The 26762-nt window shown below is 43.9% G+C and overlaps 1 protein-coding gene across 1 annotated transcript; it reads left to right on the forward strand.

Annotated features, from left to right (window-relative positions):
* Positions 1-930: 930 nt before the first annotated feature.
* On the forward strand, positions 931-26042 carry DHX37 (DEAH-box helicase 37). Its single transcript, XM_084648702.1, has 27 exons — positions 931-1140; positions 2216-2385; positions 3369-3481; positions 3813-4140; positions 5094-5242; positions 5971-6063; positions 6705-6801; positions 7506-7619; positions 9135-9236; positions 10513-10627; positions 11006-11101; positions 11683-11753; positions 12594-12738; positions 13053-13129; positions 13450-13682; positions 14686-14797; positions 15640-15746; positions 16927-17115; positions 18135-18259; positions 18660-18776; positions 19000-19172; positions 19618-19732; positions 20572-20709; positions 21126-21220; positions 21316-21389; positions 23605-23702; positions 24832-26042. Exons 1-27 carry the CDS (start codon positions 1038-1040, stop codon positions 24912-24914), a joined length of 3432 nt encoding a protein of 1143 aa, XP_084504828.1. The 5' UTR covers positions 931-1037; the 3' UTR covers positions 24915-26042.
* The last annotated feature ends 720 nt before the right edge of the window (positions 26043-26762 follow it).

Here is a 26762-nt window from a genome sequence, read left to right on the forward strand (position 1 = left end):
TTCGTGAGCTACAGCTCACTCCATCGGATGCATACTGTGGAAAGTGTAGAAGATCTTTTTATACACACACAAAGCATGAAAAAATCCCTCCCCCAACAAACCCACTCTCCTGCTGCTAATAGTTTATCTAAAGTGACCACTCTCCTTACAATGTGTATGATAATCAAGGTGGGCCATTTCCAGCACAAATCCAGGTTTTCTCCCCTCCCCCCCTCCACAAAAACCCACTCTCCTGCTGGTAATAGCCCATCTAAAGTGATCACTCTCCTTACAATGTGTATGATAATTAAGGTGGGCCATTTAGATAAGCTATTACCAACAGGAGAGTGGGTTTGTTTGTTTGTTTTTTTGGGGCGGGGGGGGGAACCTGGATTTGTGCTGGAAATGGCCCACCTTGACCATCATACACGTTGCAAGGAGAAGTTTCAGAGTAGCAGCCGTGTTAGTCTGTATTGGCAAAAAGAAAAGGAGGACTTGTGGCCCCTTAGAGACTAACCAAGTTATTGGAGCATGAGCTTTCGTGAGCTACAGCTCACTCCATCGGATGCATACTGTGGAAAGTGTAGAAGATCTTTTTATACACACACAAAGCATGAAAAAATCCCTCCCCCAACAAACCCACTCTCCTGCTGCTAATAGTTTATCTAAAGTGACCACTCTCCTTACAAGCAGGAGAGTGGGTTTGTTGGGGGAGGTATTTTTTCATGCTTTGTGTGTATATAAAAAGATCTTCTGCAGTTTCCACAGTAGGCATCCGATGGAGTGAGCTGTAGCTCTCGGAAGCTCATGCTCCAATAAACTGGTTAGTCTCTAAGGGGCCACAAGTCCTCCCTCCCCTGCTCCGTGTCACTCCAGCCATCCACGCCCCGCCTCTTTCTCTCGCCCCGCCCCCTGACCCCGCCGCTCTCGCGCGATCTGGGGCGCCGACCCCGGAAGTGTTTGCTGCCGGTGCCGCACGTGGGTGCCAGGCAGGCCGGCGGCCCCTTTCCCGTCCCGGGCCGGGTCCCTGCTCCTGGCGCTGCCCGCCCGCCCCCGCCATGGGCAAAGCGCGCAAGAGACACAACTGGAAGGCGCGGCCGCCGGGGGGCGCCGGGGGGCCGCCGCCGCCCGCCCCAGAGCCTGTGCAGCTGGAGCTGGGAGGTGAGTCCGGCGCCCTATGAGCGGGAATGGGCGGCCCGGGGCACCTCCCCCCCCCTTCGAACGGGCGCCCCCTCCCCCCCCGGCACACTCGCCCCCTCCCGAGTGGGTGACTCCTTGGCACACTCACCCCTTCCTGAGGAGGCGCCCCTGGCACGCTCACCCCCCCCCGTGCACACTCACCCCCTCCCAAATGGGCACGCTCCCTTCTACCCTTACCTCGCCGTGTACCCTCACCTCCACTGTGCACACTCATCTCCTCCCGAATGAGTGACCCCTTTGCACACTCTCCCGTTCCTGAGTGAGTGCCCTTTGCACGCTCTCACCTCCTTGCGCACACACACACCTTCCTGAGTGGGTGACCCCCTTTGCACGCTCTCACCTCCTTGCATGCTCACTCTCCTTCCCGAATGCGTGACCCCTTTACACAGTAAGTCACTCCTGTTGAGCCCTAATGTCTCTTTCTTTGGAAGAAAATGAACTGGTTGAGAGGTTGAGTTGCCCCTCACCTTCATCTGTCATGGTTTTGAGGTACGTTGTCATTGGCAGTGTGGGGAAACTTGCAGTGCATTTGCTTGTGCTGTACCTGCCCTAATCTCAGATACAAGCCTATCAATAAATCCAGGGTTATTTACCTTTTAGCAGCAACAAGAGGTGTCAATAAGTTCAGACCCAAGTCAAGGCAAGTTTTAGAGCCATGTGGTAAAGCTTTTGAGTGCTGCTAACTTGGTGTGTGGGCTTGGACAAGTCACCTACCTTGTGTGTACCCCTTTCTTCATTATGAAAATAGGGGTAGTACTCATTTCCCAGGGGAGAATTATTTGGTACAATGTTTTGATTATGAAAACTTAACCTTTTTCCACAGTGGTATTACTCAAAAACAAGAAAAGACAGATTTCATCATGAAAATAACCATGAAAGGAGAGGAGCATTGTTTCCCTGCTCAGCCATCCTACTGGCTTTGTCAATAATATAGTTGTTGCTATTGCCCTTTTATTTAAAATCAGCGAGCTTTGCAATAAGCCTGTTAAAAATAAGCTATCTAGGGCATGTGACTGACCAAAATCGACACTTTCAGATGAGGCAAAGCTGAAAGGAGTGGATGAAAGTAATGCCCTGGTCCTGCCAGCTAAAAAGACAAAGACGAAAAAAGTAGCTTGTGAGACACAACGAGAGAAGAAGCCCCTGAGCAAAAAACAGAGGAAAATCTTGCAGAAAGTTTTAGAGCAGAAAGAGAAGAAAAATCAGGTAGGTTGCATCTTGGTCGTAAGGCTTTGCCCAGCTGTGGTTGAGTCGGTGATAAAGAAAACTGTTTAAACAGGCCTGTTGTCAACAGGATTCCAGAGTCGCTTCCCTGGGAATATAAGCAAGGATTTTCTCCTTAGAATCATTTTATAGCATCTGCCAATCACCAGCTTGCAGGAGCAGAGGAGAAGTGTCTAGACACCTTATTGTGGTCCAGTGCATTGTCAAGAACTGTGTAGACTGCCACATGCATTTCAGGTGGGAGGTTGACAGTGAAGCCTGCTGCCAGTTTAAGTTGGAACGGCGTTCGCTATTTAACTGCTGCTTGTTTTGCTAAAAGTATACAGCTACCCAGGGACTATTGGTACAGCATGCGGCTGTAGACAGAGTTTGAGTAGAGTCCTACCACTGATATCAGAATGCAGTGAGAGAGCAGGAGTGCAGGTCTGGGAGCCTAGGACTTCTGAAGTCTAGTCCGGCTTTGGACAAGTCACGTAACCACTTTGAGCATCTGTTAAATAGGGATGATTCTTAGAAGTATTATTCTAAGGATTGTCTAATATTTGCAAAGTATTTTGAAGGTGAAAAATGTTGTTTATAAATAAAAAGCATTGGGCAAACATTACTTTTTTCAAGATGACTGGCAGAATGAAAGGCTCCAATACCCCTCTTGTATCAAAATATGAGACAAAATTCCATCAATTAAAAGGTAGAGAAATAAGTAGGATGAAGATCCTTGACCAGCCTTACTCATGGGGTCACTAGCAACACTTCCATAGCATCTCTCTCTACCTTATTGTGGTTTTTCCCAGCATGCAAATATAGTATGGTTCTGTCCCCCTAGTCCTTACTCAAGCTAAACTCCAGTTGACTTGGTAGCTGAGTAAGATAGAACTTGAAGTGAATCATTTTTGCTGGTACAGCAGTTCTAACAGTGATTATGTGTGTGTGTGTGTATATATATATAATTTTTTTTTTTTCTGTAGCGAGCTGAATTGCTAAGTAAGTTAAATGAGGTCCAGGCTTCTGAGGCTGAAATGAAACTTCTGTACACCACTTCCAAGCTGGGTATTGGAGGACGCATGTACCAGACCAAACGGTAAACTTCCATCTATTGCTGCAGTTGTGAATCAGGCATACTATTGCTTTCTCAGTCTCTGTGTTGCACGTAGATTCCCTTTTTCCTTTAAATGACTTCTTCACCTATGTTACTATACATACTACTTGATAGATTTGTAAATTTTTTAAAGTCCAAAACAGTTTGGTAGTTATGGTGAGGTAGAAAGAAAATGAGACTTATTACAGCCTCATGTTCTTTGAGCGGTTTTCCTTTTTTTTTGGGGGGGGGGGGGCGTGTTTGAGGATCTGAAGTGTGAAAATGCTCGCTATATTGGGGAAAATGCCCATAATGTGTAAATGTTCTGCTTTAGGACAGTACAAGAAGCAGGCACCACATGTCCGGAGAAGATTAGTAGCATCAGTGGTGCAAATAAAAAAAGGTGCAGACTAGACCTAGAACTGGAGGCTGAGAAGAAGACTGAATCCTCTGATAGTTCTTGTGAAGAGGAAGAGCATAAAGAAACAATTGAAAAGCCAGCCGCTGACAGCTTTAACTTTGGAAAGGTGGAAGAATGCATTACGAAGCCATTGCATAGTGATCCGGCTCCTCCTAGCACATCAGCTCATCAAAAAGCTTTTCATAAGCCATCTTCCAAGCCTGCGGTTTTCATCCCAGTGGACAGGTCGCCTGAGATACAGGTCAGTCTTTGTTAGTGATTCATCACAATAAACGTTCTTCAAGGAGGAAAAATCGGAGTGACACTCTCCATCAGACTAATTCATGGCAAATACTTGAGTGGAGACTTGTGGGATTCACCTGCATCAGTCATTAACGTTGATAACACTGCAAACAGTGCAGAGTGCATTCCCAGCATTGCTTTGTATTACTGATACCAGCTGTTGCCGGTTAGAGACACAACTTTGGGCTTTGAGCTTGTCAAGTGAATAAAGAAGGAAACGACTTTCAGTTTTGTTTCAAACCATGTATTAGTCACTAATTCTAAATATTTAATTTATTAGTGATCTGAGATCTTAAACCCTTTTGGTGTAATGAACTGAAAATCTTAATTGTTAAACTGGGTTTTATTCTCCATTATGCTAAATGTAGTTTCGGATAGATTTAATCTGCAGAAATTTGAAAGCGTCCACTTATTGAGCAGATATATGATAGTGAGTTATGGAATGAGTTTCCATTTGAAATGTTGTTAAACTCAAGAGAATCTTAGATGACTATATGGAATCTAACAAATCGGAGGACTGGTTTAGTTTCATGCTTGAGTTGCCAGCTACCTTTTGAGAAGTCAGGATGGAATATTTTGCTGATCCCAGTTCTTGGTTGGCCTGGTGGTGTGTTACCCTACATTTTAAAACTTTTCAAGCCAGGAGGAGGAGGAGGGCAGACTGTTACCAAAATAACCTAGATATTAGAGGTCTATAGCCACTTCTGCTCCTACATGTATTGGACTGTGTGTGTAAATATCATTCATGACTTTTGGAGTGGAAAATCCATGGTGGGTTGAATCTTTCAGACTTTTCATACAGCTTTTTTTTTTTTTTTTTTTTTTTTACTGAGCTTGACCCATTGAAAAGCAAAGCAAGAAGAGGGATCAAGACACACAGACTGAAAATAAAGTTTGTTTTGTTTTCAATAGGAAGCGAGACTAAAGCTTCCTATCCTCGCTGAAGAGCAAGTTATCATGGAAGCTATTAACGAGAATCCTGTTGTCATCATATGCGGAGAAACCGGGAGTGGTAAAACCACTCAAGTGCCTCAGTTTCTGTATGAAGCCGGCTATGCCAGGTAGGATTCTGTTCTTTTATACTGAAAATTGTTGAGAATTTGTTTTGGTTTTTTTTTTTAGTTAAGTTCCGTCCCTTTCTGTTTTTTGAACTTTGTCTCTGTTTAAGACTCCTGTGTTAGTGCTATTAACTCTATGAGCAGCAATTGTGCCTACATCAGATGGAGGTGAAATGAACTTGAAGGAGAAAAATCTGTGGGCAGTCCTTAGTTTGCACAAAAATCCCTCCAGATAATTTATTTTAGAGCTTTTAAACTGCTACTGTGTTTTAAACATGACTGTTTTGTTTTTCACAGTAGGGCTATAATACTTGTCACTAACTGTGAAGGTAGGTTAGCTAAGGGGGAAAGCTGGTGGGTTCATCTCTCCAAGACACGCCACATGTTCCTTGCAAAATTGAAATAAACACCATCATATGTAGTGAAAAACCATCTGCAGCTTGTCAGGGGCTACAGACCCTTTTACAGGATTAGGTGGCATAACCAAGATGCTGCCTGCCTTCCGCCGCTCAGTCTCATTCAGGTGCAATGAACGTTCCACTTCTGCAGTATTCCCTCTCCAGCCCAGACTTCTTTTCCAAAAGAGCCAGTTTGGTAGGGATTACCTGGTCCTCCCAACAATAAAGGAGAACCTGCGGGTGTGGTAAGACAACCTCAAAACCCACCCGGAGGAAAGCCTCTTGTCCTCTTTCCTAGGTTTGTCTGTAAAAAGCTTTTCTCCTCTGTCCTAGTTCCGATGGCATCATTGGAATCACAGAGCCTCGGCGTGTAGCCGCAGTGTCTATGTCTCATCGGGTCGCTAGGGAAATGAATTTTTCACACAGGTAAGGGACAAAAGATCAGGGGCTAACCAGGAAAGTCAAAAACAGCAAAACCCAGTCCCCTTCTAGTATAAATCTTCTGCTGAGTGGGAGAGGTTGGAGGGATGTTATCTTGGGGTCGGATTAGTTGCAGTCTGTTCTGCTGGCCTTTCCAGAGAGGAGCCGTAGGAATCTTTCAATGAACTCAGCACTGCTGCTCCCTAGAAAAATCGATGGCGGTCTTGGTGTTAACAAGCCCTCATAGCTCCCATTGGGGAGCCCGTGGATTAATGAGGAGGTGCGGAAGGAGACATGGCTGTGCTGTGTGAAGGGGAGAGCAGGTGTGCCATAACAACGGGCTAGTTGAAAATAAAGCCATTCTATATCCAGCTTTCTTAGCGGGGAAGGTTCCTGTATGGGACAGTGGCATTCTGCATGTGCTAGAGTCTGGGAAGCGGAGACTCAGGCAATCTGTGATCTTTCACGCGCCTTATGCTGCGGTACCAAGTCATAGCTGAATTGGGCTGAAGGCAGCATTCTAAACTGAACTCTGACTTTCCTTCCTTTCCCAGCTTTTTACATTCAGTCTATAATGCTTTGCTCTTTTTAAAAAAAAAAAAAGTGTGTGGCTTTGTTTGTGTAATACTGATGTATTTTCTCTACAGGGTAGTGTCATATCAAATACGTTATGAAGGAAACGTTACAGATGAAACCAAAATTAAGTTCATGACGGATGGTGTGCTACTGAAAGAAATTCAGAAGGTAGATTACCTTCTGCAATGAAAAAACAAAGTATTTAATGTCTCTAGAGAGAAATTCCACACATTCCTGCTAGCACTTGCCATGAGTACAAGCGTTCCTTTCTAAAACAAAACCCCTTTCAGCATTTAAGTTGTATTTTTGGTGACTAGGTGTCTATGATTATTCTTTTTATGCTTGTTGGAGGTACAGTTCTTGTTTCAGCTGCTGTATTGACCTTCATAGGAATAGACGTTGGGATTTCTACATCACATTTTCCAGTCTGAGAATGGTCCAGGGATTAGGGCAACAGTCTACATCTTGGGGTAACCTGGGTTCAAGCCCCTGTTCTGCCACTGGCTTCCTATGTAACCTTGGGCAAGTCACTTAGACTGTGAAATATGGCTAGACTAGGACTGTGCCTTCATTTCCCACCTGTAAAATGGGGATAGCACTTTCCTACCTCACAGAGGTGTTAAGAGGACAAATGATCCCTAATCACCTCTACTTCTTCCCCCATGATGCACAACCAATTTCAAGACAATCCATTTCAGTACACTAAAGATTCTGTGATGTGTTCAGATAGGATAGTAATGAGGATGGTCATATAAACCTAGATAGATTCGAAGGATGACTACGATGACTGACCCAACCTTAACGCAGAGACCGACCCGACTGAGACTTGACTTGATGTGATGAGATGACTCAGCTTCCGTCTTTATTTCCAGGACTTCTTGCTTTTGAAGTACAAAGTGATCATTATTGATGAAGCCCATGAAAGAAGCGTGTACACAGATATCCTGATCGGCCTCCTATCTCGCATCGTGCCCCTTCGTGGAAAGGTAACAAAAGCAGAGGTGGTTGTGCTGAGATGAATAAAGAGGAGTATGAGGAAGCTAGATTAAATAATGAATAGCAAAGAAAAAGTAGATAAGGGGCCGCTTTTGTCTTTTGTTACATCACAAGAACTGCGGGATGTTCCATGAAACGGGCACGTAAAACACTTACACACACATAAAAAGGAAATAAATTGTTACACAGTACCCATTTAACCTGCATAACTCACTGCCACAAGACATCAAGTCCAAGAACTGAGGGGGATTTAAAATTAGACATTTATTCAGAAAGTGAGGACGCTCACCATTACATGTGAATGTAAACCCTCATCCTTCAAGGTATAAGCCAACGATTAGGAAAAGACTTCCCCTAGGGGAATCTTACATCTACCTTACACCATGGTTTTGGTAAAGGGAAATCATGCCTCACTGATATACTAGAATTCTTTGAGGCAGTCAACAAGCATGTGGACAAGGGGGATCCAGTGGATATAGTGTACTTAGATTTTCAGAAAGCCTTTGACAAGGTCCCTCACCAAATTGGAAAAGATTCGGAAAAGGGCAACAAAAATTATTAGGGGTATGGAATGGCTGCCATATGAGGAGAGATTAATAAGACTGACCCTGGAAAAGAGACAACTAAGGGAGGACATGACAGAGGTGTATAAAATCATAACTGGTGTGGAGAAAGTAAATAAGGAATTGTTATTTACTCCTCCTCAGAACTCAAGAACTAGGGGTCACCAAATGAAATGAATAGGCAGCAGGTTTAAAACAAACAAAAATAAGTATTTTTTTTCACACAACGCACAGTCAACCTGTGGAACTCTTTGCCAGAGGATGTTGTGAAGGCCAAAACTATTACAGGGTTCAAAAAACAACTAGATAAGTTAATGGAGGTTAGGTCCATCAATGGCTATTAGCCAGGATGGGGAGGGATGGTGTCCCTAGCCTGTTTGCCAGAAGCTGGGAATGGGTGACAGAATGGATCACTTAATGATTACCTGTTCTGTTCATTCCCACTGGGGCACCTGGTTTTGGCCACTGTCAGAAGACGGGATACTGGGCTAGATAGACCTTTGGTCTGACCCAGTATGGCTGCTCTTATGTACCTTGAAATATCTGGTACTGGCCACTGGTGGAGACAGGGATGCTGGAGTAAGTGGACCACTTGGCTACTTCAGCATGACCATTCCTAGGCGTCTGTTTTCATTGTACCTTTGCAAACATGCAGCGGGAGGTTCGGTGCCTTGCTTAAGGCTGGCCTCTTGGTGAGTCTGTGGCAGAGTCAGGATTGCGAATAGGATTTTTGTCTGTCTAAGGACCACAATATTCAGCCCTCTGTCTGTACTGTCATTTGGCCTTGTATTGCACTTTGTGCCTTTCAGACTGTGAGGGCTTTGGGGCAGAGGCTTACATTTGGTGTCTGTTATGGCAGCACACGTGCGCGTGTCTAGTGCTACATAAGTGATTACAAGTGGCCAGACTGCAGCGTAAGACTGCATGTTTGCATTTCCACAGAAAGGGCAACCTATGAAGCTGATCATTATGTCTGCCACCCTTCGTGTTGAAGACTTCACTGATAACAAGAAACTCTTTCCTGCTGTTCCCCCTGCTATCCAGGTAATGGTCATCCTAGTGGCGTCTGCTGCCATGGCTGTAATGAATGGGGTCTGACTTGGGTTTCCTTTATAAATCTGGATGCTTACAGGGGCATTTTTCCTTTTGCTGCCTCTTATTTACAGTCCTCTCAGCCAGCACTGCAGTCATTTCAGCGATGGCAACTGCAGGCAATTGTCCTGCTTGTAATTTGTTTTGAACTATGTATTTTACAGCTTCTCTTGCTAAGAATTCCAGCTCCCACTGAAGAAAGTGATCTCAAAACATTGACGGTTACAGTTTAGAAAATGATCCAAGTAGAGTTCTACTTTTCATAGAGTGGAATCCCTCAAATTTTGACACTCAATAATTTTTAAAAAGCCTTTTGGACTCTTAAATAGCTCTCATGAGTCTCTGATTCTACTGACTTGTCATCAATTTGTGTGGTAGAGGCTGGAGAAACGTCTGCTATTTTTGGTAACCTACAAAATGTTGGCTCTGCTGAAGCAGTGAACATAGTATTCAGAGCTGTGCTGATACTGCCCATGCACAGAAGGTGAAAGGCACCGTGGGGCCAGATTAGCACCTTCATTCTTACTTGAAAGTCTGAAGTCACTTTAATGTTAATTTAGTGCTGTTTGTGTTCAGTAGGAGTGCAAGATGTTCACGATTATTCTGTTTGTTGCTTTAAATGTGACAGCTAGTTTTCTGTGGGTAGCAAGCCAGATATAAGGAATCTTAAGCCCTTGATTGTTTAGAAAATTATACTGGAAAGAGAGGTCTCCATTCAAAGTGGTAATTCTGGTTGATTGAACGTAAAGTATCATTGGAAAGGTCTTTGTAGTATGAAAAATACTGTTATACCTTAGGGCAAAAGCCAAACATATTGGTTGTAGTGAGCTTCCCGTCTTCGGGGTCTCAAACTAACAGTAAGCTCGACACTGGGGCTGCGGATAGAACGCTTACCAAAGCAACTGCTGGACTGGGTTACCGCCCAGGTATTCTCATTCTCTTTATTTTTTTAAGATGATTTGCTGCACTCATATTTTCAGAGCATCAAAACAGTAAATGTGAACGTAAATACAGAGAAGAAATAAAATGGTTTACAAGAATAGGTTATTTAAAACAAATGTATAAACCAGTTCTATGGCGCGTGGTGAAATATCTGTTTAACTGTGTGAAAGGACACATTGTCAAGGCTTTTAACGAGCTTTCTGATTTCCCCCTGAGCCACAGTACATAAAACCCACTTCTGCTGTAATCGTAAAACGAGGCTCTTTCCTGTTGTATTCCTTTCTAGGTGGATGCAAGGCAATTCCCTGTGGCTGTTCATTTTAATAAGAGAACTCCAGTAGATGACTACAATGGGGAATGTTTCAGAAAAGTCTGTAAAATCCACCGAATGTTACCCGCAGGTAGGACTGCTGCAGAGAACTCTTCAGCATCTCAAATTCTTTACACTTAAGATGTTTCCCAGAAGGGTCTAACTGTTTTAGGGTCTAAAATTTGTTTGTTTAAAAACAAAAAAACCCCATAAAAAACAGCAGCGCTGTCTCTTGTACTTTATTCCTTGCAAGGGATGATGTTGGAGAATAAGCCTATACTTAAATATGCGTTGGTGTGCTGCATGATTTCTCTCATGTGTTAGTAAGGAATTGTGAAGAGGGATACGCGGTATGTTCCACAGTTATGATGTATTTGGCATTGTCCTCTCTGAAGAGTGAGCACTAGTTCTGTGATTTTCTTTTTGAAACTACCTGTCTTCTGATTTAAGGTGACCTGTTCTGTTGCAGGAGGGATCTTGGTGTTCTTAACAGGCCAAGCGGAAGTACACTCGCTCTGTAGAAGACTAAGAAAAGCCTTTCCGTTCCGTAAAAATAAAACTGAAGGTAACTCCAGGGACTAAAGGGCTGCTAGTGTTTGACCGTTACATCACACGGAGACACAAGTTTACTTTTAAGGTTTTAAGCAACGAGTGTTCCAGAAATGAACTTTTGGAAAGACCTATTGAGAGACATGCTGATGACTCAGCTTCAGCTAAATAACCTTTGAGAAAACAGATCTTTCTGTGTTGTGTGTGATTTCCCCATCCTTAACTCCCCTGGGGTCCATTGCATTTCGCCACTGTTTCAGCCTTGCAGTGGTTACAGGAGCTTGCAAAGAATGGTGCAGTTTCCTAAAATGGAAGATCATTTTCACATCCTCTCCTGTTGCAGCAAGCTAATCCTCTGCTTCAGAGTCCTCCTCAAAATGCACCATTTCACAGCAATCTGCCAGCCCTCAGCCACTGACATGCTGTGATTTCTTAACATAACGAAAATGCCACTGAGGCCCCCTTACCTACTTGGTCACTGGCTACTTTTTGCTTTGACATCTTGAATTATGAGCTCCTTGGGGCAATGACAATGTTAAGCTCTGCTCTGCAGAGTCATCTTTCAGCACTCTGAGAATCCCTCATGCTTCTTCATAGGAGATGAAGAGAAGGAAGAATCAGTCGAAGAAGCCAGGAAATTTAAGAAATCCAAACAGAAGAAAACTATGGTAATATATTTTAAACTTGAACGGAATTGGCACTCATGTGAGTGGTTAATTGTTTCAAAAGGGCAGGAATTTAGATTACCCCTGTTGAAAGCCAACACTGAACTTCCTTTTCAGTCATTTGTATATAGCTCAGGAAAACGGAAGGTTTTCAAACAATTTTTTTTTTTTAAATACTTGGTCCGATTTATAAGCAACTTGCAGTTGTGTGGCTGTCCCTTAAGTAAAGAATTCCATCCCACTTTGATCTAGATTTGCAACTGCTGCATTAAGTGGTTGGTTGAGGGAGAGGGCTTGAGTGCACCCCTGGGCACTACAAGAAGGGGAGATGGATTTCCACTAGGAAGCACTAATAAATTAGCACTTTAATGGAAGGAACTCTGGACTTGATGGGTTCAGGATTCCTTTGTGAGGAAAACTGGTGTTTGGCTGCTGACTGTGTAAGTGATGTAAACTTTATTGTCAACAGATCATTACATTATTAAAATATTGCTCTCTGATTTTAGACCCTGATAGGTAAAATTGCCTGAAGGAGGATTGTGGGGAAGGGAGAAACCTGATGTACAAAACATCATTTCTACTCAAAATGTCCTTAAAAATATTTAACCGGCTTGTCTTTCCTGATTCCTCTGTTACAGATGCTGAGTTAATGTTCCTGCCATGTAGTACGAATGAAATATTTAGAGCCCAATCCCCCGTGCATCTTGAGATCAATGGAAGTTCAGGATTGGGACCCTAGAGTTGCATTTATTACCTGCTTCTAAAAGCTTTTAATGACGATTTGCACAACTGCTTATATTAAATCTAGAAAGGCTTAATGGTTCCCCCTTCTCTTGCCTCTAGCTGCTACCCAAAATCGATCTGAACAGTTACTCCGTTTTGCCAGTGGACGAAGGCGATGAGGACAGAGAAGCTGAAATGGATGATGATGAGGATGCTGTGGGCTCTGACATTGACCTAGATTTGGGGGATGATGGACTGGACGAAGGTTTGATACTTTGAAATGAAAACCACATATGTCAAACAAACCTCACTTACCAATATGTGAAACTGTCCTGTTTGCTTTGTTTCTAAACTGTTGTGTTAACACTTTGGGGTGTGTAGTGTAAACCATTATTTACAAAGCGTGGGTTTCTCATTGCAGGGTTTCTGATGGCAATTTTAAAAGAAGTGATATACAAAATCTGATTTTTTTCAGGTTGAAAGGTGTATAAAAGTTTAGTTTGCCAGGACACTGTTGGGAATGAAACGCTTAGTGTTTGCTTTCCATGTTTTTAAGAATGCCATTTTGTTTCTTGACAGGTGAGAAGTCCGATTCTTCCCTTCCACTCTACGTGCTCCCGCTCTACTCTTTACTAGCACCAGAAAAGCAAGCCAAGGTAAAGGGTTATTTGCACAGGAATAAGTGACCATTCTCAATACCTGACTTTAGAATGTATGCAGCAGCTCTTGGGTTGTGTGCTAAAATGAGCATCTTGAAATAGCCTGCAGTGGGCAGACCAGAATGGGCCCAGTGGGAGCTTCAGGTAGGGGAGAAAACAGGCCTCTGCTGACCTTTTTGCTCAATTCACGTACCAAGAGATGTGATGTGAGGTCACGCTCATTGTGATCGCTTCTGTCTTTCTAGCTCATCTGAGTTGACCTTGCTAATTTGCTTTACGTGCAATGCATTACATCTGCTGAACTGTGTTTGCTGCAGGTGTTCCGACCTCCTCCTCTTGGAACAAGACTGTGTGTTGTTGCAACCAATGTGGCTGAGACATCTCTCACTATCCCCAGCATTAAATACGTGGTTGACTGCGGGAAAGTCAAGAAACGCTTCTATGACAAAGTTACTGGGGTTTCGTCTTTCAGAGTCACCTGGACGTCTCAAGCATCTGCAAACCAGCGAGCAGGACGAGCTGGCCGCACGGAGCCAGGGCACTGTTACAGGTTGGTCAGTTCCCTCTCCACAGGCTTCTTGCAAAGGAGGGGTCAGGGTCTGAAAACCATTCTCTGTTTGTTGGGCAGCCAAATGAAAGGAAAATACCAACACTCGCCGTTGTGTAGTGGACAGCTCCCCTGGGTCTCATTTCGTGCACTTCACTTGTTTAGAATGCACCTCTCTCAAGGCATTGAAGCACTACTTGATAAAACAGCCCAAATACAGAACACTTAAAATGATCCAAATAGAACTGCCCAGCCCAAGATAGCCTCTAGATAATGTTAGCAAAGAGGGAAAAGATTGCAGGATATTAACTCCTGGACGCCTTCCTGAAAATTTCTTGTCTGCCCACTGTCTTTGCAACAAAGGAGGTCTGGATGGGATTTTAGAGTCAGCTATAGTTTTGAGAAGAAGTCATGATTTCCTAACTGCAGCATTGCTAGCTGCCTCTGGCTCAAGGAATGAGACTTCAGTGGGAGGAGCTAGACCGGAATGATTGGCGTGGCACTAGCCCATTAGCTTGGCTTAACTTTTATCATAGTATAGTCAGCACTTCTGTTATGTTTTATTCAACTGAAACAGATGTAGCGTGATATTTCCACAAGCTACCTAGTACAATACGTTGACTGTACGACTTCATCTAGTAGATGAAATTGCAGGTCAGTGAGGGACAGATGCACTGAGCTGCTTGCTTGTGCTGGCTTAATTTGTACCACTGTGATTTTAGAAATATCTGTTAACGCTTTATGTCCAGTTCCGATTTAATGATGCTGTCTTAATACTTTATGCACGAAGATGAATTGATTTCTCTTGTGTGGTATTTTAGATGTAAATGTGGTTAAAATGCTTCAAAATCTGAAGGTTAAACCTTTAAAAATTCACTTTTTCTTATTCCAAAGCAATGTTAAAAACAAAAAAAAAACCCTTTATTTGCTTTTGTTTTCATCTCGGTGAAGTGTATGTTGGTTCAGATTTCATATAAGTCCCTAACCAGCACTTCTCTTTCATTAGGCTCTATTCATCTGCAGTTTTCAGTGACTTTGAGAAATTTTCTCCTCCGGAAATTACAAGGCGACCTGTGGAAGACTTGATTCTACAGATGAAAGCATTAAACATTGAAAAGGTGAGCCGAAACGCCGGCTTTATGTTATAGCACTCTTTCAATGTCTTCTGGGAGCCAGAAATAAGCATAAATTGCCGTACCGCTGCCTGTTTGGTTTGAGGATACGTTGTGCCTTGTATTATAGATGGCGGGGGGGAGTGCTATGTTGTAGTCCCAGGGCTTGGTTTTCATTGGCTCTGATCTTGCAATGCATTGCATCAGACCTCCTCAATAGGCTTTACAGCCTCATCTCCACTTGTGCGTGCACTGTGCTTTTTCAGCAACAGTCTCATGAAAACAGCCAGCGAAGCACAGACCTGGGATTTCAAAAATGGGGCAAGGAAAATAATGGAATCTATTGTTCCTTAAAAGAACAGAGGTTATGTTCATGCAAAAGGAGCAGTAAAGCCTACATGTCCATTGTTTGTGTATGCTAACTTCACAGGTGTCCTCTAAGCCTCTCAGCTCCCATATGAGGGGCAATATCTCCATTTTACAGAGGGGTACTCTGAGACACACAGGCTAAGGGCTTACTTTTCAGAGGTACCGAGTCCCCCCAGACTCTCATTGCCTTAAATTGGGAGTTCTGGGCACTCAGCACTTCTGAAAAGGCCTTCAAGTGGCTTGTCTAAGACCATAGTTTTATTCAGTAACAGTCAAGAGTAAAACCCTGGATTCCTGACTCCTAATTGTGTGCTCTTGCCACTACCTTCCAGGTGTCTGTTTCTCTTTGTGCTGGGGAGTTCTCCTAAATATATTGCCTCTCTGACTTTTGAAACCAAAGAGGACTTGTCTCAGATAAACTACACCTAAACGCTACTGTTCAGTGTCAGTTATACATTCCTTTCTTCCTGCGTTCTTAGGTGATCAACTTCCCTTTTCCAACCCCACCTCCAACAGAGGCGCTTGCAGCCGCTGAAGAGCTACTGATAGCGCTCGGAGCCCTGCAGGAACCACCCAAAACAGGAAGGTAGGGTGTCTGAGGTCTCCCACAAGTTTCTTCACAGCGAAGAGTTACTGAGGATTATAGCAGTGGCTGGAGGCAGCAATAAGTGGGTTTTTTTCCGTACATCCTCTTTTACATGATGGTGAGACGGAGCTTTGCCCGTCTCCCTTCTGTACTAGTTCTCTGACCGTCTCTCCTGGGTATCAATGCTGTAGCAGGTTTGTCAACCAGGCTACTTGCCAGAATTCTTTGCACTTCCTAGTCTGTCATAAACTGGTGTTTAAACCAGCTGTTCAGACTTTAATGGCTTGGATTTCTACTGCATTTTGAATTGACACCGCTCTTGAAGCACTGTATAAACCCTACAGATGGGGAGCATTTCATGCACCACTGAAATCTTGGTTAATAACGTTCAGAGGCCTTTCCAGGCCTTGTAATGTTTGTGCCGATTAAATATAAAGGTGAAACAAGGGGACCCAGTAGCTCAGTGGATTGATAGTGGAATATGAAGCTTTTCATTTCTAAAACCTTGGCTGCCCAACACGCTTGCAGCAAAATAACAGTCAGTTTTAATTCTGTTAATCCCTTCTGTTGTTTTGCCGTGAGTTTCTGCATGGCCACTCTTACTCTGGAATAGGTGCCCTGTTTTGATATTCACCGAAATCAGTAAAAAAAAAAAATCAATTTAAGCTACATCAAAATTGGACACTCTTATTCTGAAATGAGGGTTCGCACGCAGACTTGCAATGAAATAACAAAAGGGGCAAATTGAAACCGATGCAGTTCCTTTGCTGTGAATTTGGGTAAATCGGCCCTAAGTGACCGTTTCGAATGCAGCCCGGGCTGCTAGGGACCAGAAACTGTCACCATGTGACTCTTGTTCTGTGAAATGAATTGGTTTTTCAGCCTAACTCCTGCTGCCATCCCCACACTTGCTCACACCCTGAGAGTCCCAGGACTGAGAATGAGCCCTCCTGACACTTGGAGGTGGTCCGGGCAGGGCAGGGTGGAGGCAGTGTTGGGAAGAAAGGAATTCACAGCCTGAATTTGGAGTCTTTAGTTGCTACTAAAGTCACATATGCAATCGGAGAGAGAAAAATCCAAGTGTGTAATAAACAGCTGGCGAGTCAAAGTCTACAGAAAAAGCTTGTGCGAAAGGGGGGGAAATGCTGTTATCTCATGACTTGGTTTCCGCCTCTTCCAGGCTGAAAGAGCTGCAGAGAGCAAAGCTGAGCTGTCCAGTTAGTCCCTTGGGCGTGACCATGGCGTCCTTTCCTGTGGCCCCACGCTACGCTAAGATGCTCGCTTTAAGTAAACAGCACGACTGCCTGCCCTATGCCATTACCATAGTGTCCGCAATGACTGTTCGAGAGCTTTTTGAGGAGTTTGAGAGGTGAGTGGCTTAAGCTGGAGTACAAATAGGTTCCCTTAGCACCAGATACCATTTAAAGAGTGCCTAGGTATTGCTTTCTGGAATACCAGCCAAAACTGGAGAGAGAAGCTGGACAGGGAAATGCTTGTTTAACCCCTTATATACAGCATCTCTAATGGTTACCCCATGAAACTGGTGCCTATAGAGGTAAGCATGAAGGTGGCAGTGAAGCATCGTTGACTGACTCCTGCGTTCTGTGCTTGGTGGCATTAATTAAAACCATAGCCTTGTAGATACCTAAAGATCTTGTCTCCCCGTTTCTAACATTTGTCTTGTGATTGCTGAAGAGTTACAGATAACAGACTAAAATGTATCCCATGTATAGCTGACATCAGTGGTCATTCTGCCAGTAGCCTGAAGTTGGAAAGCTGTAGGGGAGATCAGAGTAGAGGCGAGGCAGGGCATTCTGTTAAACATGACCAGCGTGCTGTCTGTCTGATTCCCCAGCACTAACGACTTAGCTTTTTAAAACTGCTCACTGGCTGTTCAGTCTCACTTGCTGGACGGGGGAGTTGGGTCCATATGTAGGCAGGGGCATGGTGAAGAGTCTGAGTCTCTCGTCCAATGGCTTCCTCAACACCCTGTTCAGACGTACACCTCTCTGATAGGATGCAGCACCGGCTTCAACAGCAGCAGTGTCCCTGATCCTTTGTTGTAGCTTCTTAATACTCCTGGGGGTGGCGTTCCATTCACACGCCATTCTCCCAGGTGGTAGATCAACCCCTGGAGTGCTGGGGCAGCGCTTTCTTCTGATAGTGTCCCAGTTTTTTTCTATTTTTGGATCAGCCTGAGAGAATGAACCGACTGATCCCTGGGTTTCCTTTTTATCTTCCAGTTTTATACAGGCTTCTTGCTACCAATTTTACATCAGTCTGTCTGGTGGTTAGTGATTCTGGAAGGGAAAATACAGGGCTGCTTTGACATGGCTTCTGGTGCTTGCTAGGAAGGTTTAAAGTGTATTGATTGTGCTTTTGGTTTAGACCAGCTGTAAGTGAAGAAGAGACGGAGAAGCTCAAGGGGAAGAAAGCAAGAGTTATACAGATGCGAAGGATCTGGGCTGGACAAGGGCCTTTTCAAAAGCTAGGAGACCTCATGGTGATGTTAGGTATCTCTTGCCAGTGACTTGAACATACTGTTTGTTGCGGGGAGGTGGTTAATTTCAATCAATGTAATCGGATATACAAAGCTAAAGGATTCATAGTGCCGCAGCAAAGGGAAATGCCGTATAACGAGGGAGACTTGCTGTTCATAGAAGTTGAGTCCTGTAGTCCATCTCTTGCCCTCTGGAAGCTGGTGTTCTGTAATATGTTCATCAGTGCATCCTCCAGGCTAGTTCCAGCCAATGAGCAAAACTGAATAGATAGAAACTATGGGATTCGCTACCCCACTGTGAGGAAATGTTCTGCAGCCTAATCAGTTTCATCTTTGGGAAGCTAGTTGGCGTTTCTGTTTTGTTTTGTTAAAGCTCTTTGTTCTTTCCCTGCTGAATAAATACCCTTTTCCAGGAGCTGTGGGGGCCTGTGAGTATGCAGGGTGCACTCCTAAATTCTGTGAAGCGAATGGGCTGCGATACAAAGCTATGGTGGAAATCAGGCGCTTACGGGGGCAGCTAACAACAGCAGGTAAACGTTTAGCAGCAGATAACTCAGTTGCGGGCTTGGGCTTTCTCTGTTCAGCACGGTGCAGCCTTTTATGCTGCCAGCAGCATAGCCCATGCTCTGTGGCTCACCACAGTGGTATTTTTCGTAAACCCTAAACTGGAGGTTAAGTCTCCGTGACAAATATCCATGGCTTTAGAGAGGAAGACAGTATTTACTTATCTTAACTACTCTTGCTCTTCCTCAGTGAATTCAGTCTGCCCCGATGCTGGCCTCTTCGTTGATCCAAAAATGAACCCCCCCACGGAGACCCAGGTGACCTATTTGAGACAGATAGTGTTGGCGGGGTTAGGGGACCATATTGCCCGAAGAATCCAGGCAGAGGAACTTCTGGATGAGAAATGGAAAAATGCCTACAAGGTAAAGATGAGTGGCATGGCTCAATTTGACCATCACCCTCCTCCTGTAACTCTGTGATCTAGAAATAAGAGTTCTCTGCGGAGCATGGTCTCGTGGCCCAAACGCAGGATTGGGGCTCTGTTCCCAGCCCTGCTCCAGTGTCATGATAGGAAGTTAACTCTTCCATGCTGCAGGTAACCCACTCCCAGTCTGGGGTGATTATTTTCTATGGTGTCTCGTCAAGATTTTAGGAAACGTAATGAATGGCGATTTGCAAAGTGCTGTGAGGTCCCTAGAAGGAAGGTGATGCAGAAAACCAGGGTGTTACCAAAAATCTCCATCACTTAAAGAACATCGTAAATTGGTGAAGGATTTAAACTAGGTGCTCTCAAGGAACTGGATTGCTAATAATCACGGTCTCCTTCCATGCTACCGTTCATCTCGAGCCCTTTGTGCTTTCTTTAAGACTCCTCTGCTGGATGACCCTGTCTTTATCCACCCCAATTCTGTCCTCTTCAAACAACTCCCAGAGTTTGTGGTGTATCAAGAAATTGTTGAAACTACTCAAATGTACATGAAAGGTAAGATTGCTCAGCTCCTCCTCAGTCTTCAGATCCGTCCAGCAGTTTACTGTGGAATCAGAGTATTTCACTTGCTCGCTGCACAAGTCCTACCTGCCCTTTGGTGCTGGCCAGGAGCGTGGGGATCAGTAGAGGGCAGCGACTAACTTCTCATTGACTTATCCCCAGGACCAAGGAGCCCTGTCCAGCTGGAAACAGCCTCCAGAGCTGCCAGCCCTTGGTGGCTCTGGGCCTCCCTGAGGCAGCCATGAAAATTGCTGCTGATTTCCTCCTTGTTTCACAGTATCCTAGACCATCCCCCCTCTGGCTCCTGGTGGTCTTTCCCTTCCTAGGTGCAGAGTTGGATTGGCTTAGGAAACCGACATCCAGCTGCACGTTGCGTTCTCTCCGACTGCTCGGGTGGTTCTCCTCCCACCCCCAGTTGACTGCCCTAAGCAGGGAGAAAGACCTTTTTCAAAGGAGCCAGGTGGTCAAAAGAGGCGCTGGAGCCTCATGGCTGGTAGCTGCTTTCCACAGACCAGCCAAAGAGAAATGGGCTCCATCAAGTCAGATTCTGCCTCCCCTCCCACCCAACAAAATGGTACAGGGCAGGAGAGTGAGGCTTGGGTCTGAAACAAGGGCTTAGAGTCCCTCTCCGCTCTCCTTTGACTCTAGGTCAAACAAAACTGTGCTGGAATCCATGGGGATACTTTCAAATGGACCCTGAGGCAACCTGTCTGAGGAGCTCGCCTCCAGTGAATGCGAGTTTCACTGAACATTACCCCTGCGTAAACAGTACTGAACAGATTGTTCTGAAGGCAAAGACGCTTCATTTTGTGGTATGTGTTTTCATTCTGAAGGTGTTTCGGCCATTGAATCTGAATGGATCCCAGTCCTGCTACCTCCGTACTGTCACTTTGGGAAACCTTTGGAAAATCCTCCTCCATTTTATTGCCCGGATACAGGCAGAATAAGGTGCCACAGACCAAGTGTTTTCTGTAAGTTTCTTGAAGCACAGCATGTTGGAATGTAGCTCTGATGTATATTACATTCCCCTGTAAACTGCTCTGTATTGCCCTATTGGCTGTAAGGCCATGAAATAAAAACTCTTTATGTCCAAAAGGACTGAATCCTGCTAGTTGTCAATGTTGTACGTGCCTTGATACGGCTTATGTATCTCCATTGAGTTCTCCAGAGCTAGCGCAGAGCTGCTAGCATACCAACCTCTTGGCACTGGGAGTGCTGTGATGTGTGTCACATCCTGTCCTATACTGGAGGACTTCTGATGTCACTGTTACTAGCTGCGCATTTCTCTAAATGCCTGCAATGTCTCTTTGTGCTCTGCAATCTTACGCTGATGGGAAAATGCACATTGAGAATTAAATAGAAGACCTAATATGACCTGTATTTCCAGATCGAGTAGGCTGGCAGCTTCCAGCAGTGGAGGTAGATTACCCAGAGGGTATTGATCGCTACAAATACTTTGCCAAATTTTTACTGGAAGGAAAGGTAAGTGTATTGCAACTTGCATGGTTTCCCCTTACATTTTAGAGCATTCTCTTACTTTATGGCAAGTGTCTAACGAATGCTAATGTTTATTTTAGATTGTTAAACAGCTGGGCTCTTATAAGCGTTGTTTGCTGTCCAGTCCACTCACAATGCTGAAGACATGGTCCAAGTAAGTTGTTAAAATAATCAGCTAAACAAGGTCATGCCACCCAGGAGTGGTGTTAGTCACTTGAGCCTTCTTAAAAGGGAGGGACTTCCAAACTGGGAAGAGCATGAAGATAATTACCTCAATTGTTAAAGGGAGAGAGAAGGAAAATTGTCTTAGTAAACCTAAGGCCAGTGGCCTTTATCAAGGGAAACTGGTGAACTGTAAGGATCCTGTAAAGACTTACACATGTGAGTAGTTACGCTGGCTTCAATGGGATTATTGGTGCCAGTAAAATTACTTGTGTGTAACTATTTGCAGGATCAGTCTCTGGGCCTCTGTATTTAATTTTCTTCACAGTTTAGCCAGCTAAACCATTTTCAGTCGTCTAACAAAATAGAAGTTCCAAAGAGGTTTTTCCTTTTGTGACACTGACATTGTAGCAGTATAATAATTAGGGCCCTACCAAATTCGTGGCCATGAAAGATGTGTCCCAGACTGTGAAATCTGGTCTTTTGTGTGCTTTTACCCTATACTATACAGATTTAACGGGGAAGACCGGCATTTCTCAAATTGGGGGTCCTGAACCAAAAGGGAGTTGCAAGGGGGTCGCAAGGTTATTTTAGGGGGGCAGGGTCATGGCATTGCCACCCTTACTTCTGCACTGCCTTCAGAGCTGGGCAGCCAGAGAGTGGCAGCTGCTGACTGAGGGTCCAGCTCTGCAGGCTGCATGCCATCCTTATTTCTGCGCTGTTGCGGGTAGCGGCTCTGCCTTCAGAGCTGGGTCCAAGCCAGCAGCCGCCGCTCTCCAGCTTCCCAGCTCTGAAAGCAGCACCGCTGGAGTAAGGGTAGCAGTACTGCAACCTGCCATACAACAACTTTGCAAAACCCCCCCACACACACACACACCCCTCCTTTTTGGGTCAGGATCCCTCCAATTACAGCACCATGAAATTTCAGACTTAAATAGCTGAAATCCTGAAATTTATGATTTTTGAAATCCTATGACTGTGAAATTGACCCAAATGGACCGTGAGTTTGGTAGGACCCTATCAATGATCAGCACTGCCGTACACAACACACCTTTCAAGATCCATGGAACCTACACATGCCTATCATAACATGCAGTGTACCTCATCCAGTGCACTAAATTCCCCAGCAACTATGAGAGTGACAATCACTACACTTTCAAATGAGCTCACACAGGAAAAAGATAAGACAGCAACATCCTGTTATCTGTGGGTGCCACTTTTCACAAAAAGAAAAGGAGGACTTGTGGCACCTTAAAGACTAACAAATTTATATTAATGCTCAAATAAATTGGTTAGTCTCTAAGGTGCCACAAGTCCTCCTTTTCTTTTTGCGAATACAGACCTTTTCACAAAGTGATCTCTTTCTATATCTGACCTATCAGACCTCATTCTCAAAGGAAGCCTGCACATTTTCAAAAGACGAACCTGGGAGCTTAAATGCATAACTTTGCTAGATACTAAAAATCATAGTCTTAATAAAAATACTGGATTTATGACTCATTCCAACAATCTGGAACCCGCTCACCCCCTTTTTATCCTATGACTACAGGGGCGTTAACGGTCCACTTCACCTTGAATATGTGCTAACTACTTATGCTAGGTTGCAAAGTAGCAGCCGTGTTAGTCTGTATCCGCGAAAAGAAAAGGAGGACTTGTGGCACCGTAGAGATTAACACATTTATTTGAGCATAAGCTTTCGTGAGCTACAGCCCACTTCATCCGATGCATGAAAGCTCACGAAAGCTTATGCTCAAATAAATTTGTTAGTCTCTAAGGTGCCACATGTACTCCTTTTCTTTTTACTTATGTTAAACTCCCTGTTCAGTCTTGTATTTAGCTGTGACACAGAGTGCCTGTCCCAGGACCAAAGAAGAGCTCTGTGTAGCTTGAAAGTTTGTGTCCCTCTCACCAACAGTTCGTCCAATAAAAGATACGGCCTCACCCACCTTGTCTCTCTCGTATCCTAGGACGAACGTGGCTACAGCAACCCTGCATACAACAGTGGTAGATTTCAAGTTGGGACTGTCCCTTTAGTCATAGGTTACATGTTTTATGTCTACATCTAACCTCTAACCAGTATTGTCATAAAACAAATGCAGAACGCTAGACATTAAGCACTGAAGTAGAGATGCAGCCATAATATAGTTAAATAAATGAACGTAGCTCACATCTATATCTGATCCCCTTTCGTTTTGGAATTCACTCAGGCTTCAGCCCCGGACAGAAATCCTGCTGACGGCTCTTGTTTCAGAAAGTGCTGATAGTCGTGATGCTTTGCTGGCTGCGTGGAAAAAAAATCCCAGGTGTAAGTGATCCATTTGCTGGGTGGTGGCGATTAACCATTCCAGCATAGGGTTCTTATCTGATTTCAAGCAGAGCTGGTCTTTCGAACTTTTACAAAAGGAACAGACAATACCCTGCCAGAGAAATTAGCAATCATTTCAGTGTCTTCCCCATTAGGGTAGTTCAAGTTGTGGTTTTGGTCTTCCAGTAGGACTGGAAGAGTTAGGAGAGTTCATAAACTGTCGTCCTCCGGAAATGAATATTTGAAAAGATTATTTTTTTGTCATACAGTTGTCTGGATTTGTAAATGATGCTAAGCAGATTTTGTAGCAGCTCTGTCACAAAGTGGCCATGATATAGGAAGAATCCTGTGCCAATTAAATTTATTTTTCACAATATTAAGCATACCAAATAATTTGACCTTTATACCAGATGCTGCAAGGAGTAAAAAAAATCCTTTCCTAACAGGATTCCCAGTATTAACTTTAACAATAACTCTTGCATACTTTTAGATCATTAAAACACTTTAAAAGCGTTAACTGTCAGACAAGTATTTTTCCCCATTTTTACAGGTGGGGAAGCTGAGGCAGAGTAGTGGCCTGTATAAGGTCCCAGAGAGAGCCTTGAGTAGGTCCTGGTTTCCAGTCCTGTACCTCTCTATGTTCTCCTACTCACTCTTGAGCCCTGGGCCTTATCTTTAACCTGGGAATAGTCCCATCAAAATTAATGGTACTACACACTTATATAAGTACTCTGTTGGATCAGGGCCTTAATTTGGATTTAATGATGATTTGTCTTCATCACAAAAAAGCAGAAATGCCCCAACACTTCAGCTGTACCTTTCTCAAGGAGAAAAGTTCTCTCTCAAGTTTGTGGCCCTGAATACTGAGATTTGTGCAATGAATGTGTGCAAAGGAGTTTCTTCTTTGGTCTTTCGTGGGAAAACACAGTGCAACAGAGAAATTAAAATAATCCAGCCTTCCATTGCTATGTTTTTATTTCTCTGGCTGTAAGCAGAGTTTAATTCTTTTACAGACTCTTGAAAGCATGATCAAACTGACCCAGTTGTTAGTCCTGCCTTCTAGTAGACCCTCTTCTGCTGTTAGCTATTTTTGACTCGTGGACTGATGATTCATACCTTTCTGTTTCAGACTTGCTGTCTGCGTATTGCCAATGGATCCCCGAAGTTATGCATGATGACGTAGCCAAACGCTGGCCACCTGTGACATTATGAATTGTGAAGATTTCCCTTCTATGGATAATCCCTATCTCAGACTTCTCTAGAACTCCCTTTTTGAGGGAAGACTTGAGGGAAAAAAAGGAAAGTCCATATTTTGGTGGGGAGAGACTGATTTACTAATGGAGGACATCTTACCAGCTGTTTTTGCTAGGGTGTTTTGTAATATTTATTATCTCTTGGGTAACTTTATCTATTGTATTTAATTGATTTTTCTTAAAAGCTTCTTTTTAGACTATATTAGTCAATCGGACTATAGTAGATGTGTAGAGTACTTGACTTGAGCAAGTAAAGGGGGGTATATGTGACCGTGGTATGTTGTAGCTTAAAAAAAACCCAAAAATCTCTCTAGTGTTCCTGGTCATCCAGGATGAACGCCTCATATGCACAGCTGAAGTTCAAGACACAAATGAGTATATAGCCCCTTCATGTTCCAATATTCCTTTTTGTCATTTGAATTCACCACAGAACCAGGATAGCCACAAACCTCACACCTTCAAGCCACTTTCTCTTTTCTTTTTTTTAATTCCTTTCCTGTCTCATCACTTTTTCCAACTGTTTTTTTTTTTTTCCTGCAACCAGCCTGCCTGCGTCTAGCTCCAGTGGGGAAGAATGCCAAGACTACTGTCCTGCTAGACAACACAGTGTGTCTTGCCAAAAATCCAGTTGGTGCTGGTCATATTTCAATTGGTCAGCAAATGCTGTAGGGTTATTTGTATTGTCAATTTGTACAGTGCAAAACTCTTTTTGAAAAGGAATATAGGGCAAGGGGGGGATGCCTTAGATTATTTTACAGATATAATCTTTAAATCAGGCTCACTTTTTATATTAAAGCATCATAAAAGGGCATCATGATTTCCTTGCGTAGGCAAGTCAGCATCCCAAACTAAACTGGAGATATATTTAAATGTGGAAAAAGCTGATGCAGCTTTGTTTGGGGTCTGTTCAGTGTGTATCTCTAGAAACGTGGTGAGCTATTGTGTATAAAATAGGTGTTTTTTATCCTTCGTAGAGACCATGGACCTGCAGTTATTGAAATATGGCCATAAATAGCTATTTGAAACTGTTTATACATTGTAAAAAAATGTAAAAATTGTTCATATTTTGAAAGGGGATTTTGTGAATTAAAACTATTGTCTATTTCTTTTATATCTGCTGGCTAATTTTTCCTGTTCATTGTAACAGGTTTGCAGAGTGCTAGACATGCCCTTATTAGGGATGTAAATACCATTTTAAAAATTAACCGTTTAAACGACTAAAAATATTTCATTTAAACGGTTAACCGATAAAGCCACTGGGGTTGAGGCTGCTTTTCCATACCCTCAATTCTGCCCCCATGGTCTGGCTGATCGATACCCTTCTGTATTCTGCAGTGAGCCTGTCGGAATGCACCTTTGACGGATCCTCTGCCCTTGCCTTGGGAATTGAAAGGAAGCAGCAAGCATGCTTGGGAGGTGGCAAAGGACAGCCCTAGCATACCCTACACACATTCAGAGTGAGACCTTTGGCCGCAAGGAACCGTTGTGCATTCTTGGGGTTAAACCACCAGCTAAACTTCCCTTTCGCTTCACCTACTGTTGTAATGTTCGTTATTGCTAAATCCAGTGCTCAGGCCACATCAATTTGCCCTTGCTTAACCCTGTGTTACTTTAAAGCTAGTTCGGGGGTGAGGGCAGCAGTGGTCATGGGGGGGTAGAAATAATGCACCCCACACTCTGTCTATGGTTTGCAGCTGATGAAGTGAGCTGTAGCTCACGAAAGTTTATGCTCAGATAAATTTGTTCGTCTCCAAGGTGCCACAAGACCTCCTTTTCTTTTTGCGGATACAGACTAACAGGGCTGCTA

Source organism: Lepidochelys olivacea (assembly GCF_965140295.1).
Source record: "Lepidochelys olivacea isolate rLepOli2 genome assembly, chromosome: 15".
NCBI lineage: Eukaryota > Metazoa > Chordata > Testudines > Cheloniidae > Lepidochelys > Lepidochelys olivacea.

Bases quoted from the DNA above. Each gene is read 5' to 3' on its own strand.
- DHX37 (XM_084648702.1), top strand. From the start codon at position 1,038: ATGGGCAAAGCGCGCAAGAGACACAACTGGAAGGCGCGGCCGCCGGGG. The intron at 1,141-2,215 runs GTGAGTCCGGCG...CGACACTTTCAG, and splicing joins TGTGCAGCTGGAGCTGGGAG to ATGAGGCAAAGCTGAAAGGA. The intron at 13,130-13,449 runs GTAAAGGGTTAT...TGTTTGCTGCAG, and splicing joins CACCAGAAAAGCAAGCCAAG to GTGTTCCGACCTCCTCCTCT.